This window comes from Coregonus clupeaformis, chromosome 2 (assembly GCF_020615455.1).
Source record: "Coregonus clupeaformis isolate EN_2021a chromosome 2, ASM2061545v1, whole genome shotgun sequence".
NCBI lineage: Eukaryota > Metazoa > Chordata > Actinopteri > Salmoniformes > Salmonidae > Coregonus > Coregonus clupeaformis.
Window position 1 is genome coordinate 28,871,530 of NC_059193.1, and position 23,332 is coordinate 28,894,861.

Here is a 23,332-nt window from a genome sequence, read left to right on the forward strand (position 1 = left end):
ATTTTATATAGCCCTTCAGCATCAGCTAATATCTCAAGTGCTGTACAGAAACCAGCCTAAAACCCCAAACAGCTAGTAATGCAGGTGTATGAAGCACGGTGGCTAGGAAAACTCTAGAAAGGCAAAACCTAGGAAGAAACCTAGAGAGGAACCAGGCTATGAGGGTGGCCAGTCCTCTCCTGGCTGTGCCTGGTGGAGATTATAACAGAACCATGCCAAGATGTTCAAAAATGTTCATAAGCTGACAAGCATGGTCAAATAATAACAGGAATAAATCTCAGTTGGCTTTTCATAGCTCGATCATTAGAGTTTAAAACAGCAGTCGTCTGGGACAGGTGGGGGTTCCATAACCGCATGGGCAGAACAGTTTAAACTGAATAGCAGTAAGGCCAGGCGGACTGGGGACAGCAAGGAGTCACCACGGCCGGTAGTCCCGACGTATGGTCCTAGGGCTCAGGTCTCTCAGGGCTGGCTTTTCATAGCCGATCATTTAGAGTTGAAAACAACTGGAGGTCTGGGACAGGTAGGGGTTCGTGAGACGCAGGCAGAACAGTTGAAACTCTGGAATAGCTAGTAAGGCCAGGTGGACTGGGGACAAGCAAGGTGTCATCATACCCGGTAGTCTTTGACGTATGGTCCTAGGGCTCAGGTTCTCGGAGAGAAAGAGAGAAGAGAGAATTAGAGAGAGCATATTTTAAATTCACACAGGACTACTGGATAAGACAGAGAAGTACTCCAGGTATAACCAACTAACCCCAGCCCCCGATACATAAACTACTGCAGCATAAATACTGGAGGCTGAGACAGGAGCGGTCCGAGACACCTGTGGCCCCATCTCGAAGAAACCCCGGACAGGCCAAACAGGAAGGATATAACCCTTTCACCACTCCGCCAAAGCACAGCCCCCGCACCACTAGAGGGATATCCCCAACCACCACAACTGTGACAATCCTGAGACAAGGCCGAGTATAGCCCACAGAGGTCTCCACCACAGCACAGTAACCAAGTGTGAACCAGACAGGAAGATCACGTCAGTAACTCAACCCACTCAAGTGAGCTTTCCCTCCCAGGGACGGCAGAAAGAAAGCACCAGCAAGCCAGTGACTCAGCCCCTGCTAACAGGGTTAGAGGCAGAGAACCCCAGTGGAGAGGGGAACCGGCCTGGCAGAGACAGCAAGGGCTGTTCGTTGCTCCAGCCTCCGCTCACCTTCTACACTCCTGGGCCAGACACACTCAATCATATGACCTCACTGAAGAGATAAGTCTTCAGTAAAGACTTAAAAGTTGAGAGACCGAGTCTGCGTCTCTCACATGGGTAGGGAGCAGATTGTTCCATAAAAATGGAGATCTATAGGAGAAAGCCCTGCCTCCCCGCTGTTTGCTTAGAAATTCTAGGACAATTAGGAGGCCTGCGTCTTGTGACCGAGCGTGCGATTGGTATGTACGGCAGGACCAACTCGGAAAGATAGGTAGGAGCAAGTCCATGTAACGCATAGGTTAACAGTAAAACCTTGAAATCAGCCCTTGCCTTAACAGGAAGCAGTGTAGGGGAAGCTAGCACTGGAGTAATATGATCAAATTTCCCGGTTCTAGTCAGGATTCTAGCAGGCGTATTTAGCAACTAACTGAAGTTTATTTAGTCGCTTTATCCGGTAGCGGAAAATAGAGCATTGCAGTAGTCCAATCTAGAAGTAACAAATGCATGGATCAATTTTTCTGCATCATTTTTGGACAGAAAATTTCCCGATTTTTGCAATGTTACGTAGATGGAAAAAAGCTGTCCCTTGAAACAGTCTTGATATGTTCGTCACAAAAGAGAGATCAGGGTCAAGAGTAACGCCTAGGTCCCTTCACAGTTTTATTTGAGACGACTTTACAACCATCAAGATTAATTGTCAGATTTAACAGAAGATCTTTGTTTCTTGGGACCTAGAACAAGCATCTCTGTTTTGTCCGAGTTTAAAAGTAAAAAAGTTTTCAGCCATCCACTTCCTTATGTCTGAAACACAGGCTCTAGGAGGACAATTTTGGGGCTCACCATGCATTGAGAATGTACAGCTGTGTGTCATCCGCATAGCAGTGAAAGTTAACATTATGTTTTCGAATAACATCCCCAAGAGGTAAAATATATAGTGAAAACAATAGTGGTCCGTAAAACGGAACCTTGAGGAACACCGAAATGTACAGTTGATTTGTCGGAGGACAGACCATTCACAGAGACAAACTGATATCTTTCCGACAGGTAGGATCTAAACCAGGCCAGAACTTGTCCGTGTAGACCAATTTGGGTTTCCAGTCTCTCCAAAAGAATGTGGTGATCGATGGTGTCAAAGGCAGCACTAAGGTCTAGTAGCACGAGGACAGATGCAGAGCCTCGGTCTGACGCCATTAAAAGGTCATTTACCACTTCACAAGTGCAGTCTCAGTGCTATGATGGGGTCTAAAACCAGACTGAAGCATTTCAGAATACATTGTTGTCTTCAGAAAGGCAGTGAGTTGCTGCGCAACAGCTTTTTCGTAAAATTTTTGAGAGGAATGGAAGATTCGATATAGGCCGATAGTTTTTATATTTTCCGGTCAAGGTTTGGCTTTTTCAAGAGAGGCTTTATCACGCATACTTTTAGTGAGTTTGGTACACATCCGGTGGATAGGAGAGCTGTTTATTATGTTCAACATAGGAGGGCCAAGCACAGGAGAAGCAGCTCCTTCAGCAGTTTAGTAGGAATAGGATCCAGTATGCAGCTGAAGGTTTAGAGGCCATGATTATTTTCATCATTGTGTCAAGAGATATAGTACTAAAACACTTAAGTGTCTCTCCCGATCCCAGGCCCTCGCAGAGCTGAGCAGATCCAGGACAGCTCAAGCCCTGGAGGAATACGAGATTCAAAGAGGAGTCCGTAATTTGCTCTAATGGTCATGATCTTTTCTCAAAGAAGTTCATGAATTTATCACGCTGAAGTGAAAACCATCTCCTCTTGGGGAATGCTGCTTTTTAGTTAGCTTTGTAACAGTATCAAAAAGAAATTTTGGATTGTTCTTATTTTCCTCGATTAATTTGGAAAAGTAGGGATGATCGAGCAGCAGTGAGGCTCTTCGGTACTGCACGTACTGTCTTTCCAAGCTAGTCGGAAGACTTCCAGTTTGGTGTGGCGCCATTTCCGTTCCAATTTCCTGGAAGCTTGCTTCAAAGCTCGGGTATTTTCTGTATACCAGGGAGCTAGTTTCTTATTGACAAATGTTTTTCGTTTTTAGGGTGCAAGCATCTAGGATTGCGCAAGGTTAAATTGAGTTCCTCAGTTAAGTGGTTAACTGATTTTTGTCCTCTGACGCCCTTGGGTAGGCAGAAGGAGCTGGAAGGGCATCAATGAATTTTTGTGTTGTCTGAGAATTTATAGTACGACTTTTGATGCTCCTTGGTTGGGGTCTGAGCAGATTATTTGTTGCGATTGCAAACGCAATAAAATGGTGGTCCGATAGTCCAGGATTTTGTGGAAAAACATTAAGATCTACAACATTTATTCCATGGGACAAAACTAGGTCCAGAGTATGACTGTGGCAGTGAGTAGGTCCAGAGACATGTTGGACAAAACCCACTGAGTCGAGTAATGGCTCCGAAAGACTTTTGGAGTGGGTCTGTGGACTCTCCATGTGAATATTAAAATCACCCTCCACTATTATTGGCACCCCTGTTTAAGATGTGGTCGAGACTTCCAAAAATTCTCCTTTTTTTTAAACAACATAGAACCCAAATGCAAAAAAAGAGAAAAATCCAACCTTTTATTTAGGTACATTACTTTGGTGGTAAAAAAAAAAATCACACATTTAGAAAAAAAAACTTGAAATCATGTGTCCCACAATTATTGGCACCCTAACAATTCCGCTGAAAATTTTAATTGATTTTTAAAAAATATATTTTTCTGTAGTTGCTAAAGTTGGTCAGGGTATCTAGGAACTTTTAATTAGTAATTCATGACTTCCTGTTTCCCTGGGGTATAAATATGACGTGACACAGAGGCCTAATTCTCTTACCCATTTGTCAACATGGCAAAGACAAGAGAACACACCATTCAAGTAAGGCAGATTTGTGTCGACCTTCATAAGTCAGGCAATGGCTACAAGAAAATAGCCACTCGCCTTAACTTGCCCTGTATCTACAGTCAGAGGAATCATTAAGAAGTTTAAAACAACTGGAACAGTGACAAACAAGGCTGGAAGAGGTCCCAAGTTTATCTTGACAACGCACAGTGAGGAGGATGGTAAGAGAAGTAAAAAAAAGTCCTAAGCTCACTGTCACAGAATTGCATCAAAGAGTGGCATCTTGGGGTCACAAAGTCTCCAAAACAACCACCAGACGCTCTCTACATGCCAACAAGCTGTTTGGGAGGCATGCAAGGAAAAAGCATTTTCTCACTAACACTCACAAACGTAAACGTCTGGAGTTTGCTAAGCGGCACCGGGACTTCAACTGGGATCATGTGCTTTGGTCAGATGAGACTAAGATTGAGCTTTTGGCAACAAACACTCTAAGTGGGTCTGGCGTAAAACAAAAGATGAGTATGCCAGCACCTCATGCCCACCGTGAAGTATGGTGGAGGATCTGTGATGCTGTGGGCCTGTTTCTCTTCCAAAGGCCCTGGGAAAATTGTTAGGGTGCATGGCATTGTGAACGCTTTGAACTACCAGGACATTTTAAATAAAAACCTGATGGCCTCTGCCAGAAAGCTGAAGATGGGTCATCATTGGGTCTTTCAGCAGGATAATGATCCAAAACATGTGGCAAAATCTACACAAAAATGGTTCAGCAGTCACAAACTCAAGGTCCTCCCATGGCCATCTCAGTCCCCAGACCTCAACCCAATCGAAAACCTGTGGGGCGAGCTAAAGAGGAGAGTGCATAAGAGAGGACCCAGGACACTGGATGATCTAGAAAGATTGTGCAAAGAAGAATGGTCAAAGATCCCTCTCTCTGTGTTCTCCAATCTTGTGAATTGTTATAGGAGGAGATTAAGTGCTGTCTTGTTGGCAAAAGGGGGTTGTACAAAGTATTAACATCAGGGGTGCCAATAATTGTGGGACACATGATTTCAAGTTTTTTTTCTAAATGTGTGATTTTTTTTTTTACACCAAAGTAATGTACTTAAATAAAGGTTGATTTTTCTTTTTGCATTTGGGTTCTATGTTGTTTAAAAAAATGAGAATTTTTGGAAGTCCACGACCACATCTTAAACAGGGTGCCAATAATTGTGGAGGGCACTGTATATATATATATATATATATATATATATATATATATATATATATATATATATATATATATATATATATTATACCATTAAGAGGTCTTACAATTCCAAATCAAATAGCTAAATGGTCCTTGGTATGACCGTCTTAAAACAATTCCATATGCTAGCTTAGAACCCCCTACCCCGGCTAAGACTGGGCTTAGACCCTAGAGGGTTTTTTAAGTACCTTACTTTGATTTCTTTCAATTCAAATGGTCAAAAATAAACTAAATAGCTTCTTAGCAAAGAGACATTTCTCAAGCAATAAATTTTGCTAGGACTGTCTGGGAGTGGTCTTAGACAGGATGGGAAAACTGAAAACTAGCTGTTATTGGCAAACTAATTTACCGCCTGTTGATGTCACCAGGCAGGACATAACTCCATCCCAACAAAACAGGCTGACATTTCAGGCGGTCTTTTCAAAAGGCTCTTACACTAAAAGGGCTTTAAAATCATATTCACAATTTCAAAGTATTATTGCAACCTCATAGTGTGGAAATATATATAAAACAAAGGAAAATCTCGTTTTTGACTGCACTGGTCCTTTAACACTACCTTATGAAGTGAGAGGACTCAACCACCCCATAACACTGTCCTTATGGAGATTAAACACTGTCACTCCATGCAGGAGTACAGTGACTGTATAGTGGCCTAGGAAGAAACTGCATTGTCTGTGAACTCTAAAAGCCTTTCCTGTGTTTCCTTGGGATGCCTGTCACCTTCGCTCATGCAGCCACGTTCACAATCCCAAGACATGACATTCTGAATTCACGCCGGTTCCAGAGGAGGCATTTTCATTTTTAAACAGGGGTCCTTTTACTTTAAAACAAAATATCACACTTTTTCTTATATCACCTCCCCTCTCTCCCCCTATCCCGCCCTCGCCATAAACACACTCACATTCACACACACAACAGGCACGCACATGCACACACATGCACACACATACACAAGTGTCCAGAATGGTGCCTGTCACACACTCAAACACTGGGAGAAGCTGACTAAAAGCCTCACTCTCCTCCATCAGACAGACAGATCGTGTGAAACCAATATGGGCCTTGAGACCCTGGGGGAGAGAGAGAGAGGCTTCAGTCTGAAACGAGGGAGAGTGAGACAGGCAGGCAGTGAGTGACGCCTGACACATACGGCCATCAAACATTGAAACCACATACAGCTCTCCTCTATCCTGGTTCTCTGGTTGTATTGCATACCTTGAAGCCTGTAGGGAGCGGTGGATTGTGTTGTATGTTGTAACCCGTAGGGAGCGGTGGATTGTGTTGTATGTTGTAGCCCGTAGGGAGTGCTGTTACACATGCTGTTACAGTAGTACATCCTCAAGATTGAACAGGAGCCATTGACAACACAGTGAAGGTTATTTTTGGACATAAAACACTGTTTGAGGAGAGAGACTTTGCCTTCCATTCCTATGAACAGAGAGAGAGGAAGAGATAATCAGATTTATAATATTCAAATCAGTAAATGTCCTAAAATAATCATGGAGCCTTGATTCTATCCCCCCTCCCTTACTTGTTGCACTCTCCCCTGGCCATTAGAGTGTACCGTAAAGCAGCGCGGCAGATAGACTCTACTGATTTGATGTGACTTGATTTAAGGATTAAATCTCCTCTTGGATGCAACTGATGTTGACCCTCCTGTGGCATATTATGATTTGCTTTGGCAATTGCCTGCTAAAATGTGTAGCCCATGCAGGAAACCTGAAATGTCTCCTTTTCGGATCAAAGAGGATAAGAGGAAGATGTGCAACAGAGGGAGAAAGTACCACACATTTTAGCAGGCAATTGCAAAAGCAAATCGTCATTGCTCACTAGGGGGAGCTCTTGGTCTCTGGCAGCCTGAACAGGTTCTCCTCTTATCACCTGTGTTCATAAGCCCGTGCCCACGGAACACTTGGCACAGATCTAGGATCAGCTTACCCTGCCACATTCCTAACATTAAAACATAGGGGGGAGAAATACAAAACTGAGCTCAGATCAGTGTCCAGGGGCAACTTTACCCCACTCCAAACACTGACCAACTCATTGGCTGTTTTCCAGTACAATCCTTAGAAACACAGACCTCTGAGGACCAGGCTAGGAATACTTTCATATGACATATTTATGAGGCCTTTATATGAGAGAGAGAAGAGAGAGAGAAGAGAGAGAGAGAGAGCGAGAGAGAGAGAGAGAGAGAGAGAGAGAGAGAGAGAGAGAGAGAGAGAGAGAGAGAGAGAGAGAGAGAGAGAGAGAGAGAGAGAGAGAGAGAGAGAGAGAGAGAGAGACCCCCGTAGACTGCCAGCAATCTATCAAGTCCTTTCAAATCAGTCATAGCAAATAAAACCACATAGGAAAAGGATGTTGTGTAAGAGTATTGGGATGAATCCATTTGATTCCATTAGAAGTAAAAGTACACCCAAAATAGTATTCAATGCCTCACAATATGTAATGCGTCATCAGTGTACCACTCACCACAATGGGCACTCTAAAGCTAGATGTTAGACATAGCGCTCCATTCAGTTCATCAAGGCCAGTGTACATACTCCACTCAATAGCATTAGCATCTATACAGCCTTGTTCTTTTTTTTATTAGATTAGATTAGATTTCATTAGACTTCCTACAGTGATCATCTAATAATGCACTACACTTTAGATAAAGCATGTACACTATTCCAGGTTGAAGGTCAGAATCCACTTAAATTACAATCAATTTTTCTTGTGTATGAATCACTTTCTTTGTATGTCTTGCCCGTGAATGTGCGTTGTGGTACTGTCTGACGTTATGGGCAGCTCTGGTGATGTGGGATCTGTATTTTATCCAGTTATATCAGCACATCGTAACAAAGGCAACAACACACACAAAGGAAAATAAGATACATGTAACCTATGCCATTCTGGGCGAGATTTGAACCGGTGAACTTGAATTGATGTTTCTCTCTTGGCCGCTAGGGGACGTGTAAGGTCTGTGGTTTACACCTTGTGTAGCTAGAGCCTCAGAAATATTGCACATATATCCCGGTTTAGCGTGAGCGCAGTTAAAAAGAGAAGGTGCAGACGTTGTTGGCTGCATGAGGAATACTCACACTGTGGTGCGTAAAAGCCTCATCAGAATATACGTGACTGACTCATATCTGGCCTATTCATCTCGCATTTCCATACATTATCCTCAAACAAATAGTCTACACGCAGCCTACAATGAAGCATACACAGTTATAACCTATCAATCAAAGACAATCATCTAATTAATTATTGTGTTCTGTTTTCCTAAAAACAAGAAATTGGGTGTTGTGGTTTTGTTCAGAACAATAAAACCCCAAACTTCCTCCACTCTTCCAAATGCATCGCAGTGCTAGCTGTGCCACTAGAGATCCTGGTTCGTATCCAGGCTCTGTCGTAGATGGCCGCGACCGGGAGACCCATGGGGCGGCGCACAATTGGCCAAGTGTCGTCCAAGGTAGGGTAGGGAATGGCCGGCAGGGATATAGCTCAGTTGGTAGAGCATGGCGTTTGCAACACCAGGGTTGTGGGTTCGATTCCCACGGGGGGCCAGTATGGAAAAAATACAAAAGAGAATGTATGCACTCACTAACTCTGCTAAATGACTAAAATGAAAAATGTATCTTCCTCGTTAGGTATTCAGCTCGAAACAGCAACTGGGCTAGAGCGTCACATAACAGAGAGCGCTGTCCAGCGTTGACAGGCTTCCCAACCGTCCAATGATGAGTGAGCGCTGCTGGTTCCCGAAAATCCCGTTGGCTGGTAGGGTAGGTGCGCTGCAGAAAAAGCGAATAGTTGAGTGAAGAGCGTTCAGTAGTCGGAGAGGAGACCGCCGCAGTGTGTGCACAATAGGGAACAGATATCACTGGAGCGAGAGAGAGACGGGAGAAAGTCAGATAACAGTGGCTGTTTGATAATAGGCATAATTAGGATGAGCTCATGACAAAATGCATCGATTAGATGCATGGTACGGATTATGATGGTTTAAAATTGATATGCATTTAGAGTAATCTCCTCATCACTTAAATAGCACTCTGCATCATTGGAATGTGCACTGCTACCATAACCGGACGCATCTGAAGTAGCCCAGAGCTTGTTGATTTGGCACTGAAGACAGGCTTTTGGGGGTAATCAGACCTGCATTAACCATCACAAACAAGATGGTCCACGGTTGACGGGACTACTAAAAGGCACCTTTTTTCTCCAAAAGCCTTATACATTTTGGGAACTTTCCTTGGACTAGTGGTAATGGGAATTGATGCGTTAAATAAAAAAGGATAAGATTTTTTCCCAAGTGCACTTGTTCTTTGGCGATGATTGTGCTATTCCTTCTTCTGTGTATTACGGATGGAGTGGTCTCGCAGATACGCTACTCTGTGCCGGAGGAGGCAGATCACGGCACATTCGTGGGGAATATCGCGGAGGACCTGGGACTGGACATGACCAAAATCGCCTCGCGCCGCTTCCAGGTGGTGCCCAGCTCGCGGACGCCGTACCTGGAAGTGAACATGGAGAACGGGATTCTGTTCGTCAACGAAAGAATTGACCGGGAGCAGATCTGTAAGCGGAGTGCCAGCTGCCTATTACACCTTGAAGTGTTTCTGGAGAACCCACTCGAGCTGTTCCGCGTCGAGATAGAGGTCGTGGATATCAATGACAATCCGCCCAGCTTCCCGGAGACCGACATCACCGTGGAGATTTCAGAGAGCGCTACCCCCGGTACCCGGTTCCCTCTGGAGAGTGCATTCGATCCGGACGTGGGCTCCAACGCCCTGCGCACATACGACATCACCACCAATAACTACTTCTACTTGGATGTGCAGACGCAGACCGACGGGGAACAAATTCGCGGAGCTGGTGTTGGAGAAGCCGCTGGACAGGGAGCAGCAGGCGGCCCACAGGTACGTGCTGACTGCGGTGGACGGGGGGCAGCCTCCCAGGACAGGCACTGCTCTGCTGGTGGTCAAAGTGCTGGATTCTAACGACAACGTGCCCGTGTTTGACCAGCCGGTGTATTCGGTGAGCCTTCAGGAGAACGCACCGGTGGGGACCCTCGTTATCCAGCTGAACGCCACCGACTTGGACGAGGGGCAGAACGGGGAGATAGTGTATTCATTCAGCAACCACATCTCCAGCCGTGTCAAGGATCTGTTCGCCATAGATGCACGTACTGGACGAATCGAGGTGCGCGGCGAGGTGGATTTTGAGGAGAGCAGCATATATCAAATATTCGTTCAGGCGAAAGATCTCGGACCCAATGCCGTGGCTGCACACTGTAAAGTTCTGGTGAAAGTGACAGACGTAAATGATAATGCTCCTGATATCACCTTTAGCACCGTGACCGAGTCGGTGAGCGAGAGGGCAGCCCCGGGTACCGTTATAGCCCTGCTGAGCGTGACGGACAAGGATGCTGAGGAAAACGGAAAGATTCATGTTGAAATCCTCGGTGATGTCCCGTTCAAACTCAAACCCTCCTTTAGGAACTATTTCACCATTGTAACAGACGGACCTCTAAATAGGGAGAATGCTGACACTTATTCAGTGACTGTAGTTGCCAAGGATACAGGGACCCCTTCCCTCGCCACCAGTAAATCAATAAAAGTGCAAGTGTCGGATGAAAATGACAATGCGCCAACGTTTACGCAGCCCATATATGATGTTTATGTGACTGAAAACAATGTGCCAGGTGCTTATATCCACGCTGTGACCGCTTTGGACCCAGACGTTGGACAGAACGCTCTCATTAGTTACTCCATAATGGATTGTGATATTCAGGGTATGTCTGTGAAAACATATGTGTCAATCAACGAGGAAACGGGCTACCTTTACGCACTCAGATCATTCGATTACGAGCAACTTAAAGACTTCACTTTCATGGTTCAGGCGAAAGATGCAGGTAGCCCCGAGCTCTCCTCGAACGCCACGATCAAAGTGATCATCGTTGACCAGAATGACAACCCTCCCTCCGTTATTGCTCCTCTGGGTAAAAATGGCACCGCGAGAGAGCCTCTGCCCCGCTCCGCCGAGCCTGGCTACCTGGTGACCCGTATCGTCTCCATGGACGCAGATGATGGCGAGAACGCACGGCTCTCCTACAGCATCCAGAGAGGGAACGAGAACGGCATGTTCCGTATGGACTGGAGGACAGGAGAGCTGCGCACTGCCAGGCGCGTCTCAACCAAGCGGGACCCGAACCAGATGTATGACCTGTTGATAGAGGTGAGGGACCACGGCCAGCCACCCCTCTCCTCCACGGCCAGTGTGTTCGTGGTGCTGGTGGACAGTGTGGTGGAGGACCACCGGGAGAGGGGCACCGCCAAGTCCAAGGAGATCACTCTGGACCTCACCCTCATCCTCATCATCGCCCTGGGCTCCGTCTCCTTCATCTTTCTCCTGGCTATGATCGTGCTGGCCGTGCGCTGCCAGAAGGACAAAAAGCTAAATATCTACACGTGCCTCACCAGTGATTGCTGCCTCGGGTGGGCCACATGCTGCAGCAGGCATGCGCGAGCCCGCAAGAAAAAGCTCAGCAAGTCTGATATCATGCTGGTGCAGAGCGCCAACGTCACCGGGGCCGGTACAGCCCAAGTGCCCGTGGAAGAGTCAGGGAGCTTCGGCTCTCACCACCAAAACCAGAACTATTGCTACCAGGTATGTCTGACTCCGGAGTCGGCCAAAACCGACCTCATGTTCCTAAAGCCCTGTAGCCCATCTAGGAGCACAGACACGGAACACAACCCGTGCGGGGCCATAGTGACAGGGTACACTGACCAGCAACCTGACATCATATCAAATGGCAGCATTTTATCAAGCGAGGTAAGAGTCCTCTCATACCTTTAAACCCCAAATACCCCCAGCATGTAATTGCTATCAGTATATTGCATATAGATTGTGATAACTGCAACATATGCTTGTTTAAAAACATTCTCACTGCTGCTATTAGTATGTGGATAAAATATAATGACAAATAAGATGCATTACGCATTGTCAGGGAATTTAATTGATGTATCCCTAACATTGAAAATAACTTTCTGTATGTTGCATCACCCCATTGTTTAAACAGAGTCCCTTACAAAGATGTTTGTTATTTTCCATAATACATAATCCTGTATATCCTGCTATTAATTTCCGGAACGGCAATTCAACCGAACATAATGATTGCTAGTTGCTGACATGTTGCCGTTGGCAGTCCTGAGGGAGATAGATTATCAATGAAATAGTAATGATTGCATGTTTATGTTCTGCTCAGAAGTGATTTTGTCGTGATTTTGAAATAGGCTGGATTTGGAATAAGATAAGCATAAATAAGGATAACATATGGGTGCCTTGAAGGCTGGTGTTGTGTGTGTGTGTGTGTGTGTGTGTGTGTGTGTCTGTGTTCTGCGCAATGACCATGTCCGCTGTGAGAACACACACATTACGTACACCAGTCACGATCGTGCTGAGTCGCACTAAAACAAAGATCCGTCTATAGTTGCGCCAGCCTGAATAGGTGCACCACTTAATTTTCTCCCTGGCAGTATATCCATCTATGCTCTCGGCTAGGAGGCCTAAAACGACTCCTCTCAAAATATAGGCCTAGATGAGACGTTTCGTTGTTGAACATCACATCAAATCTAACGTCAAATATCAATAAGATATCATACACTAGATTTAATTGTTGTTATTTTGTGTTCTCATGAAAATCCTGTTTTGATTATCCAATGCCACAACGCCCCAAACTCAAAATGTCCCGCCTATCTCTTTCAGACCAAACATCAGCGAGCCGAGCTCAGTTACCTGGTGGACAGACCTCGGCGTGTGAACAGGTAAGGAGCACGAGCACGCGCACCTGGTGCCCTGCGTGTGATGTGATTGAGAGTGTTGTTTAGTGTGGCCATTCAATGCCAGAGGGGAGGGACTCTACAAACCACAAGCATGCGATCGTGGCTCAATACCTAGGACTGGTTTTCTCTCTGGCGCTGCCCACCTGTGAATACACTCCCAATCAATTATGACGATAATGAAGTGCAGGATAATGAATGATGATGATGATGAAGAAGATAGTGATATTGACAGTGCTAATTTCTTTTGCCAACTTTTTATTTGTATTATTTGTTACATACGTTAGAAAATAAATTAGGCCTACCACTATCTTCAATACACTTCCGTCTTCAATGTGCTTTATTCTTATCCTATTCTCTGTCCAGTTCGGCTTTCCAAGAAGCGGATCTCGTTAGCTCTAAAGACAGCGGTCACGGTGACAGCGAGCAGGGCGACAGTGACCATGACGCCACCAATCGAGGTCACTCTACCGGTAAGTTCTTCCACCACCGTCCCCTTGTTAGTTCTTGGCTGGTTGTGCGGCTTGTTGCTCTCGCGTTTTCTCCTCATGCAAAGCCCCGCAGAGGGTCATCGTGACAGTAGGCTATTGTATGGTGTATTGTATTGTATCTGTCCATGGTGTTGATTGATCGACCATGGTGTATCGAGGCCTAGATTAGTCACTTGCAAGCTTTCAGAAGAGTATCCGCTCCCGTGCCTGCTGCTTGTCTGTTATCACCACTGCTCTCTTCCCATTGTGGTGCTGAAAAGAAAGCAACTCACTGTGCACTGCGCTCTGCCGAATCTCGGCTGCTGTCAGAATACCTGACTAGTCGTGTCATGCTCATTCTCACCATCTCACATATTGAAAATGTGCTTAGGACTTATGAAATATTTGCTATAGTGTTTTTCTACCACCATGTGATATATAAACTCTTCTGGTTTAGGCAACTATAAGAATAGGCAACTTTTCGTATATTCTAGTCGTCCTGTGATAGTGACTTCGCTCTCCTGGCTGTAGCTCAATATTGTTATTGTTTTGAGACAATGACGCTCTGCTGAATTTAAGCCTGTTGCTAGTAAATATGCAAGGTCGTTAATGAGGGTGGGCCCGCTGCTAGGGACCACTTGACGGGAACGTGACGAAATTTATAACGAGGACCGGTTGGCTTGTCATTGGGCGCTGCCGTGTGGGAACCGGACCAAATAGGTTGCGGGCGCAGACAAACAAACGATTCATTCATTGACTGCACTGGGTGCTGCTGCCCGCCCTAGGCCCAGCCCCCACCACCGCCCTGACTGCATTCCTCCTTGCCCGTCATCTTTTATCTGCTTCACCTAAAGGATCACATACCGGGTTTTTACAATTGGGCTCCTTAGATGTGCATTCCGTTATCTCGTCATTAATCCGTGCGATTGCTTTGGTCCAGCCCCATCTGTGTGTGTGTCTATGCCCATGTTTTTTTGGATAGAAACATGGTCAGCCCAGGGGGTGAACCCACAGCATGCGAAATTAGCCATGTCTAGAAATTAAAATGCCACTATTGTAAGCCTGTGGATATACACAGACGTTTTAAAGGAAGCATCCTGTTTTAAGTTTTATCTGGTTAGCTTGGACTTCTTTATGAAGTCACTTCTCAGATTGAACACCTTTGATGTTCAACCAAAAGGCATTTATTTAGGTAGTTTATATCATACATCTACAGCTTACATTTTAGCCATAACTAGCTGCTACAGGCTAGTATTAGCTACTTCTATATAGACACTACAGGATCAATACATTATTCATAGAACCTTTCTTTACTTCATGTAGGGCTTGACCAGACTCCTAATGCTAAGTGTTGACTCCATGGTGTGGTATTGAGTGGACTTACTGTCTTTGCTTTTGACTTTGAGTACCCTTGTATGGCAATAGGCTACTGTTGCTTTGTTATGGAATTATCGGAGAGCTTAATGTCTTTAAAGAGATTAATTGCTGTGCATTTAGTCTTTGTTTGATTAGGATAATTGATAGCATGGCTTAGCATCGTCTGCTTGCACAACACTTGGAAATTACTGTGTTTATTTTGATCAGTTTATATTTTATTTTCCATGAAACATTCCTTAATTTAATGAGGACAGGGTGAACTATAGGGTAATTATAGCACTGTGATTGTGATTGAAAACAATTATCATTTAGGTGAATAAAGGTTTGTTGATATTGGATGGACTCAAGCAGTGGAGTTACTGTGCTGGCATCAGAGATGACATAGCCTATCTTATATAGACTGTTATTATAACCTAGACTATGCATACATTGTCACCCTACTGTTTTGGAACTTTGGAATTGGCATTCCTTCCCACTTCACTATCCCCCTATCCATCTTCCCCCCTCCTCATTCCCCAGTTGCCGTGGCAAATCCCTCCTTAGGCCTGCGGTTCACGTTATCGGCGTGGTAACAGCTCGCTGATCAGTAATTCATTTTCAGACCTCTGCATACCAATTACCAAATGAAGGTTATTATCAAGACTGCTGTTTGCCCTGCTCGAGAGCCGTGCAGAATCATAAGATAGAGACGTACACAATAAAGTAGGGGGTCAGTGCATTTACAGACAGTCTCTCTCGCTCGAACAATCTTAATTTCTCTCTCTCTCTCTCTCTCTCTCGCTCTCTCTCTCTCTCTCTCTCTCTCTTTCTCTCTCGCTCTCTCTCTCTCTTTTTCTCTCTCTCTGTCTCTCTCTGTCTCTCTCTGTCTCTCTCTGTCTCTCTCTGTCTCTCTCTCTCTCTCTCTCTCTCTCTCTCTCTCTCTCTCTCTCTCTCTCTCTCTCTGAATAAGGGAGAGACGTGTTGACACAGTGCGTTCAGTGGTAATTAAAGTCAGACTGATGTACTGTATAGCCTTGGACTGGGGCTGTAAGTATTTTCTCATGTTTGATCGGTAACATCGTTAAAATACTACGGCCCAGAAATAATGTGGATATTCATTCACATCTTGTATTAAACCTTCAGCTTTACTGAGGACATGTACATTCGATACACAGTGGTGTTTTTCCTTTCTTATTTTTTTCTTCTTCTGAAGAGACACCTAATGTGCCTCATGGAACATCTAATTTTCTAAAATGTCAAGAAATATCAAAAAGTCTTGATCTGGCTTTGTAGCGGAGACGTTTCCCTCGGAGTGTGTGTGTGTGTGTGTGTGTGTGTGTGTGTGCCTTATCACTTCTCCAGACTCTAAATGCCAGGGCATGGGCCCTGTTTAAAATGCAAAAGAGATTCATATTCAAAACCCTCGTCATGTGATTATTAGATATGGAAATATGTTCAGTATCCAGGGTCATAGGTTATTGTCACATTGCTTTGGTGAATATCTAAAGAAGTGCAGGTACCACTTGTTGAAATGACGGGTAAATGTATGGTAGAAAACACGGCCACACTATTTGGATAGTCCGGATTTTAGTCCGGTCATACTATCAACAAACTGTCTGTTGATAAGCAACTGCTAGCTAAGGTTAGGTTTAGGGCTAGGGTTAGTAGATAGTTAGTTGAAATGTTACTGATAGTTTGTAGAGCATCTACAGATGGACTATCCAAATAAAGTGTTACCGAAACCACTCATTGATCTATTGAGTATGGAGTCTCTATTAGTAGATACATAATGCCATAGGACAAACTTAACTTTCTGTGCTGACACTCAACGTGATGGTGTATTTATGGGTTTGTTAATATTTAATAACAAACTCTCTCGTCGGCATTATTCCAAGTGGTTAGTGACGCCGAGCCAAATGAATCCGCTTTGTAACAGCAAATTCTCCTTATGCTGACCCGTGGAAACACACACACACACACACACACACACACACACACACACACACACACACACACACACACACACACACACACACACACACACACACACACACACACACACACACACACACACACACACACACAAAGCAGCAGTCTGAAGCCTAATCAGTCTATATCATAGGATTATCTAAGGATACTGTTGGTGAGCAGTTTGGGTTTTACTCAGACACACACAACAAAGGACTTACAGTATGTTTGACTTAAAAACGTAGACTAAACCATGTCCTACGCCACATGGACTAAAACAGATTAAGTTAGGAAATACCCTGGTTTTGCTTAATCCAAAAATATTAGTATCTATCTGAATTAAATCAGACATTGATTTGATTTGTTATTCATGGACTCACTTGCACATTCACAAACTTCCTCTTTGACAGAATGCTGAAGGACTGGTTTATTTCAACAGTTGTTGTTCTTGCAATCGTTCATTTGATGTAATTGCATGGCCAGTTTGAAAGGAAGTGAGCAACCTAGGTAATCCAATAATATTGAGCCTGTGGTTTCCATGATCCAATACCTTGGTCACAGGAAGCTCTGAGAGTGTAATAGTGTGATGTTAATGGTTTTAAACACATCTCTCACTCTGCGTGACCAGTCATACCTGCTGAGAGATCACAGAGAGAAAGACTACCACAGAGGGGCACACACACAAACCACCGGGCCTGACCCTTTACTGACCTCTCAAACTTCAACCCCAGTAAATTATTCAATGAATTTAGCCTGTTTCTCTATTTCCCAATGGCAATTAAAACAAAGAAAAACTACAACACACACCATACATAATACATGAATACGCATCCCTCATAAAACTTGAAGTATGGTGTATTGCATGTATAACGTTACTGTATATTTTAGAAGTCTTGGTTGGTTTTCACAAAAGGCTGTTTTTGCTTGAATCTTGCTTTAGTGTAACGGTAGAAAGAGGAAGATGGTGACCTCTTGAACTTTCCCTGTGCAGCGAGGCTGAGAGTTTATCTTTAGAGATCTGAGTCTACACACACACACACACACACACACACACACACACCCACACACACACACACACACACACACACACACACACCCACACACAGACACACACACACACAGCACACACACACACACACACACACACACACACACACACACACACACAAGCACGCGCACGCGCGCGCACACACACACACACACACACACACATACACACACAAACACACACACATACACACACACACACACACACACACACACACACACACACACATCAGCTTGTGTTTGTGTGTGTGTGTGTGTGCTTGTTTCTCCTGCTTCCTTTTTGTCTTGTTTGAACATGAACGAAGTATGCCCTTTATGACCATTAACTCTCTCTCCTCTCTCCCTCCTTCCCCCCTCTTATTCTCTCCTCCCTCCTTCCCCAGGTGCTGATCTCTTCTCTAACTGCACAGAGGAGTGCAAGGCCCTGGGCCACTCTGACCGCTGCTGGATGCCCTCCTTCGTGCCCTCCGACGGGCGCCAGGCGGCAGACTACCGCAGCAACCTGCACGTGCCAGGCATGGACTCTGTGCCCGACACTGAGGTATTTGAAAGCCAAGAGCAAACGGGCGATAAGTCATTCTCCACCTTTGGCAAAGAGATGCCCCTCAGCCACCTCCACCAAAACCACTACCAAAACCACCACCAAAACCACCTCCACCTCAGCCACCACCACCAAAACCACTACCAAAACCAGCTCCACCTCATCCACCACCATGCCACCCACATCAACCAAGCCACGCTAGAGAGGAAAGAGTTTGAGGCGCTTCTGTCTAGCACGCAAGCGCCTTACAAACCTGCCTATTTGAGTGAGTATCCGTTTTGCACGGCAGCGCTGTAGCTAACCCACTCTACTCTCTCAACCAACCGACCCTGATCTGATGATTGATTTGAACAATACAAAAAATATCAAATTACATTTTTCCCCCATTGGCTCGAAGTGCCATGAAATTCTTTCAAGTCCGCTGACCCATCTAATTCACCCTTTTGTCAGTCTTTAACTAACTCTCTCTCTCTTCTTTTCACACATCTTTATTATCACTCTCTCTATCTGTGATGATCTTATCCTCTGTCACAGTCTTCCATATCAATTCACTCTCTCCTTCCACCACCAGCAGCGGTATCTAAGTGCCTTTTGAATTAAATGTGCCATGATCAATTAGAGTACAGTTTGGAATCCATAAGAGAGTTTTGACATCGCTGAGACGTTGACATGATGTATAGTTTGTCTCATTATGGGGAGATGGATGTGTTCATATACAAGCTGCTTCCCTCGCTCAGAAAAGGAATGAAAAAAGGAGTGTTTTTAATCTGTTTAAAACAATAGAGGCTAAGAGATTACCCTCTCATTCGTATTCATCTGATGGTATTACTCAGCTCCTAGGATCAAAACCGTTTTCGATAATCGAGGAGAGCAGATGGAAGAAGAGGCATATTTCCATAAGGAATTTCTGTTTCTAAACTCCCTTTTGAAAGGGCAGAAAGAGAAGCATCCTCATCACTGCAATTTGGTGATAATGCTTCATTATAATTTTGTCAAGCGCTGCTTTAAGTGTTCCCTGTCCTTTCATCTCTCAACACAACTAGCTCGAAAAATGATCAAACTGCTGGAGTCACGCTGTCTCCCCTACCACCTTAATTCACAGCCACGGCATGCGGCAGAAGGGAAAACATTTGACAGTCATACCAGTTTTTATATTTGTATCAAAGCACTACCTCTGATGAATACAGATGAGGTAGAGACTCTATACAGATGAATATGTCACCTTCATCTCTGTCTAAACCCCCTTCTCCTCCTTTCTGTCTCAGTGACTATACATGGTCGTAGAGCTAATCACCACAAGACATTCCTTGTTTAGGGGATGTCTGTTAGGGGGTCTGGTAAGGGGATATCAGGGGGGGGACAGGGGGGATATTCTCATGATACTAAGAGGCTGTGTCTTTCCCTAATCTGATAAGGTAATCCGGATACACAGAGCCCCTTGTAGCCAGAGACGGCGGCCCAGGCAGAGGCCTGTGGCAGATACTGGGTTGGTCATTACCCTAATCAAACAGAGATGACATAGAGCTGCTGCTAGCTGGGGGATTGTTGAGCTGTCATGGGGAGGGGGAGGGGAGGGGGAAAAGGTTGCGGAGGAGGGGTAGCTCCATTTGTTTCCATGTCGGCCGTGGCCCATTTGAGTTAAGACTAATTGTTGCTGTCCTAAATAAATTGGGCATGCAATATATTCAGAGACGCAGACCCATATTTCCACACATTATCCATGAGTGATTTCACTGAGTGGATTGAAATGATTCTAGAAGAGAACGGATGAAGTACTTCCTAATCTTCCTAACCGTGTTTTCTTGACTGTCTTACAACACTGAGTAAATAAATGAAGGTTGCTTTAGATGCACTGTCTGTAATTTATTCTCTCTCTCTCAGACAAACTTGACCCCTAATCAGCGTGTGTTCTCTGCTTGCAGCGAGGAAAAGGGTTTGCTAGCTCCTTTCGCGTGGACATACCAGAGACCGCATGACTTTGCACAATCAGTCAAAACTACAAAAACGAAATAGAGCATCAAGTTCCAGACTCCATTTCCTTTTGCTGTACCACGTCTGACTGACATTCCTCCTACGGAACACGGAACTCTGTGGACAACATTCCCTCCTATTGGAACACTGCCGGCCTTGGATACTACTATCTATGGGACTCTGGAGGGGTTGGAAGTGGTGGGGACGAACAGAGAGACACGGTTAGGAGACGGACAGGCAGACAGCTCTAAACGAGGACCCCACCGCACTCAGCAGGACTGAGACAGAGTTGAAAACGGAACTAATAGAGAGGGAGGAGAATGAGGGGGGAGGAGGAGACGAGGGAGGAGGAGGAGGATGAGGACGAGGACGAGGACGGAGGACGGAGGACGAGGACGGAGGAGGAGGACGAACATCTCTCCGCTCTGATTTGTGTGTGCCTGTTTGCAGCACTAATGTACATCTTTTAAGAAGAAGAAAAAAAATAAAAATAAAAGAACAACAAAAAAAGACACGAAACGGAACAACGACGTCACTGAGCCCTTTAGATGTTTATACTCACAGCAGAAGCCAGTTGTACAGGAGATCTTTGTGCATTTTAAATGCAATACCACTGTTTTAGACTTGACTGTTTTTCTATTCAGTTTGTGTGGTCAGGTGTCTTCTCCTCAGAGCTACAGTACTTCAACTTTATAAGGAAAGATTGTGATTTTTTTAAGTTCTGCTTTTTCTTTTTTCACCACCTAGTGGGTCTGGACAGTGGTGGGCTTCACCTTTGAATTCTAAGCTGTTCAGTAGTTTATATAATATGTGAGAAGTGTTAACTGTACTCTTTTAAAAAGCTTCAAAATGAATATAAATCTATATATACATCTATCTATATATACTTTTTCTGAAGGTGTGCTATCCATTTGGTGGGTTTCCTATTGTGTGTAGACAGAGGTCCATTTGCTGCTTAAAGTGCTGTAGAACGCTTGGGATGATCTTACAGGTTGGGGGCGTTCTTACCATGAAAACATAACAGCCTTATCGTTCACGTGAAACCAAGTTTTCATCCAGTTTGATTATTTCATTTTTCACTTTTGGAAATTGAAAGTTGAAATTCATGTCTATAAATAAAAAAGTGGTAATAATTTAGATTGAATTCCATGGTAATTCTCTGTTATTGTAACCAAAAAAGGGTCAATTAAAAAGAACAAAACAAAAAGTGGCCAAATAATGAAAGGTGTTGTACACATTCAGTGTAAAATCAAATATACACACAGTCTCACACAACACACCAACAATAAACCGAAAAATGCCAACAATAAACCGAAAAATGAGAAATGTGCGGTCTGTCTCATGTTGTTGATTTTCTATGACTTGGGTATAGTAATACATGTATAACATCCAATCACAGTGAAGGAAATGGCTGATATGTTAATATCTTGTCCCGATGTACATTCATTGTATGTCAACTTCATTAATACTTTACTCTGTAAAGTGTCACCTGTTTTATAGGATACGTTAAATTTGTTTTCACATTCTCTATTTCTCTTGATTTTACATACAGCCCCCTGGTGATGTGTTCATTCTAGTGACCAATACACGGTGAGGACATGTTATATTTTGGGGGAAGCTTTTTGACAGCGTCTGAATGGAGGAAGGATGCTCAGAATGAAACTCCAGATGCAGTTCTATTATCCAGAGTACATGCTGCAGTTCTGGAAAATCAAACTTTTCAGTTGGACACCCACGTTCATTGGCTTTCAATAGAGTTCAACGCTTTGACAACCGCTACAGAGAAATCATAAAAAATATATGTTTACTATGTTTAGTATGTGAGAAATGCCTATATAGGCCACACAATGATGACTTACTTTACATGGCCAAAAGTATGTGGACACATGCTCATCGAACATCTCATTCAAAAATCATGGGCATTAATATGGAATTGGTCCCCCCCCTTTTCTGCTACAACAGCCTCCACTCTTCTGGGAAGGCTTTCCACTAGATGTTGGGACATTGCTGCGGGGAATTGCTTCCATTCAGCCACAGGAGCATATGTGAGGTCGGGCACTGATGTTTGCCGATTAGGCCTGGCTCGCAGTCGACATTCCAATTCATCCCAAAGGTGTTCGATGGAGTTGGGGTCAGGGCTCTGTGCAGGCCAGTCAAGTTCTTCCACACCGATCTCAACAAACCATTTCTGTATGGACCTCGCTTTGTGCACAGGGGTATTGACATGCTGGAACAGGAAAAGGCCTTCCCCAAACTGTTGTCACAAAGTTGGAAGCACAGAATAATCTAGAATGTCATTGTATGCTGTAGCGTTAAGATTTCCCTTCACTGGAACTAAGGAGCCTAGCCCAAACCATGAAAAACAGCCCCAGACCATTACTCCTCCTCCACTAAACTTTACAGTTGGCACTATGCATTGGGGCAGGTAGCGTTCTCCTGGCATCCGCCAAACCCAGATTCGTCCATCGGACTGCCAGATGGTGAAGCGTAATTCATCACTCCAGAGAACGCGTTTCCACTGCTCCAGAGTCCAATGGCGGCGAGCTTTACACCACTATTGTGCATGGTGATCTTAGGCTTGTGTGCGGATGCTCGGCCATGGAAACCCATTTAATCAAACTCCCAACTAACAGTTATTGTGCTGACATTGCTTCCAGAGGCAGTTTGGAACTCAGTAGTGAGTGTTGAAACTGAGGACAGATGATTTTTACGTGCTACGCGCTTCAGCACTTGGCGGTCCTGTTCTCTGAGCTTATGTGGCCTACCACTTCGCAGAGCGCGCAGAGAAGCACGAGACTGAACGTCACTCAACTTTCTAGATTTTCCCCCTTAGTTAATTAACACTATCAACATTTCCCTTTACTGTGGGAATTGTGATCGAATG

At 44.5% G+C, this 23,332-nt stretch overlaps 1 protein-coding gene across 1 annotated transcript; it reads left to right on the top strand.

Moving 5' to 3' along the window:
* The first annotated feature begins 9,069 nt into the window (after positions 1–9,069).
* LOC121533613 (protocadherin-10-like) lies at positions 9,070–21,778 on the top strand. Its single transcript, XM_041839715.2, is given in 6 exon segments — positions 9,070–10,107; positions 10,109–12,088; positions 13,022–13,080; positions 13,462–13,568; positions 18,320–18,742; positions 20,400–21,778. Coding segments are annotated over 6 exon segments (3,111 nt in total). The 5' UTR covers positions 9,070–9,585; the 3' UTR covers positions 20,420–21,778.
* The last annotated feature ends 1,554 nt before the right edge of the window (positions 21,779–23,332 follow it).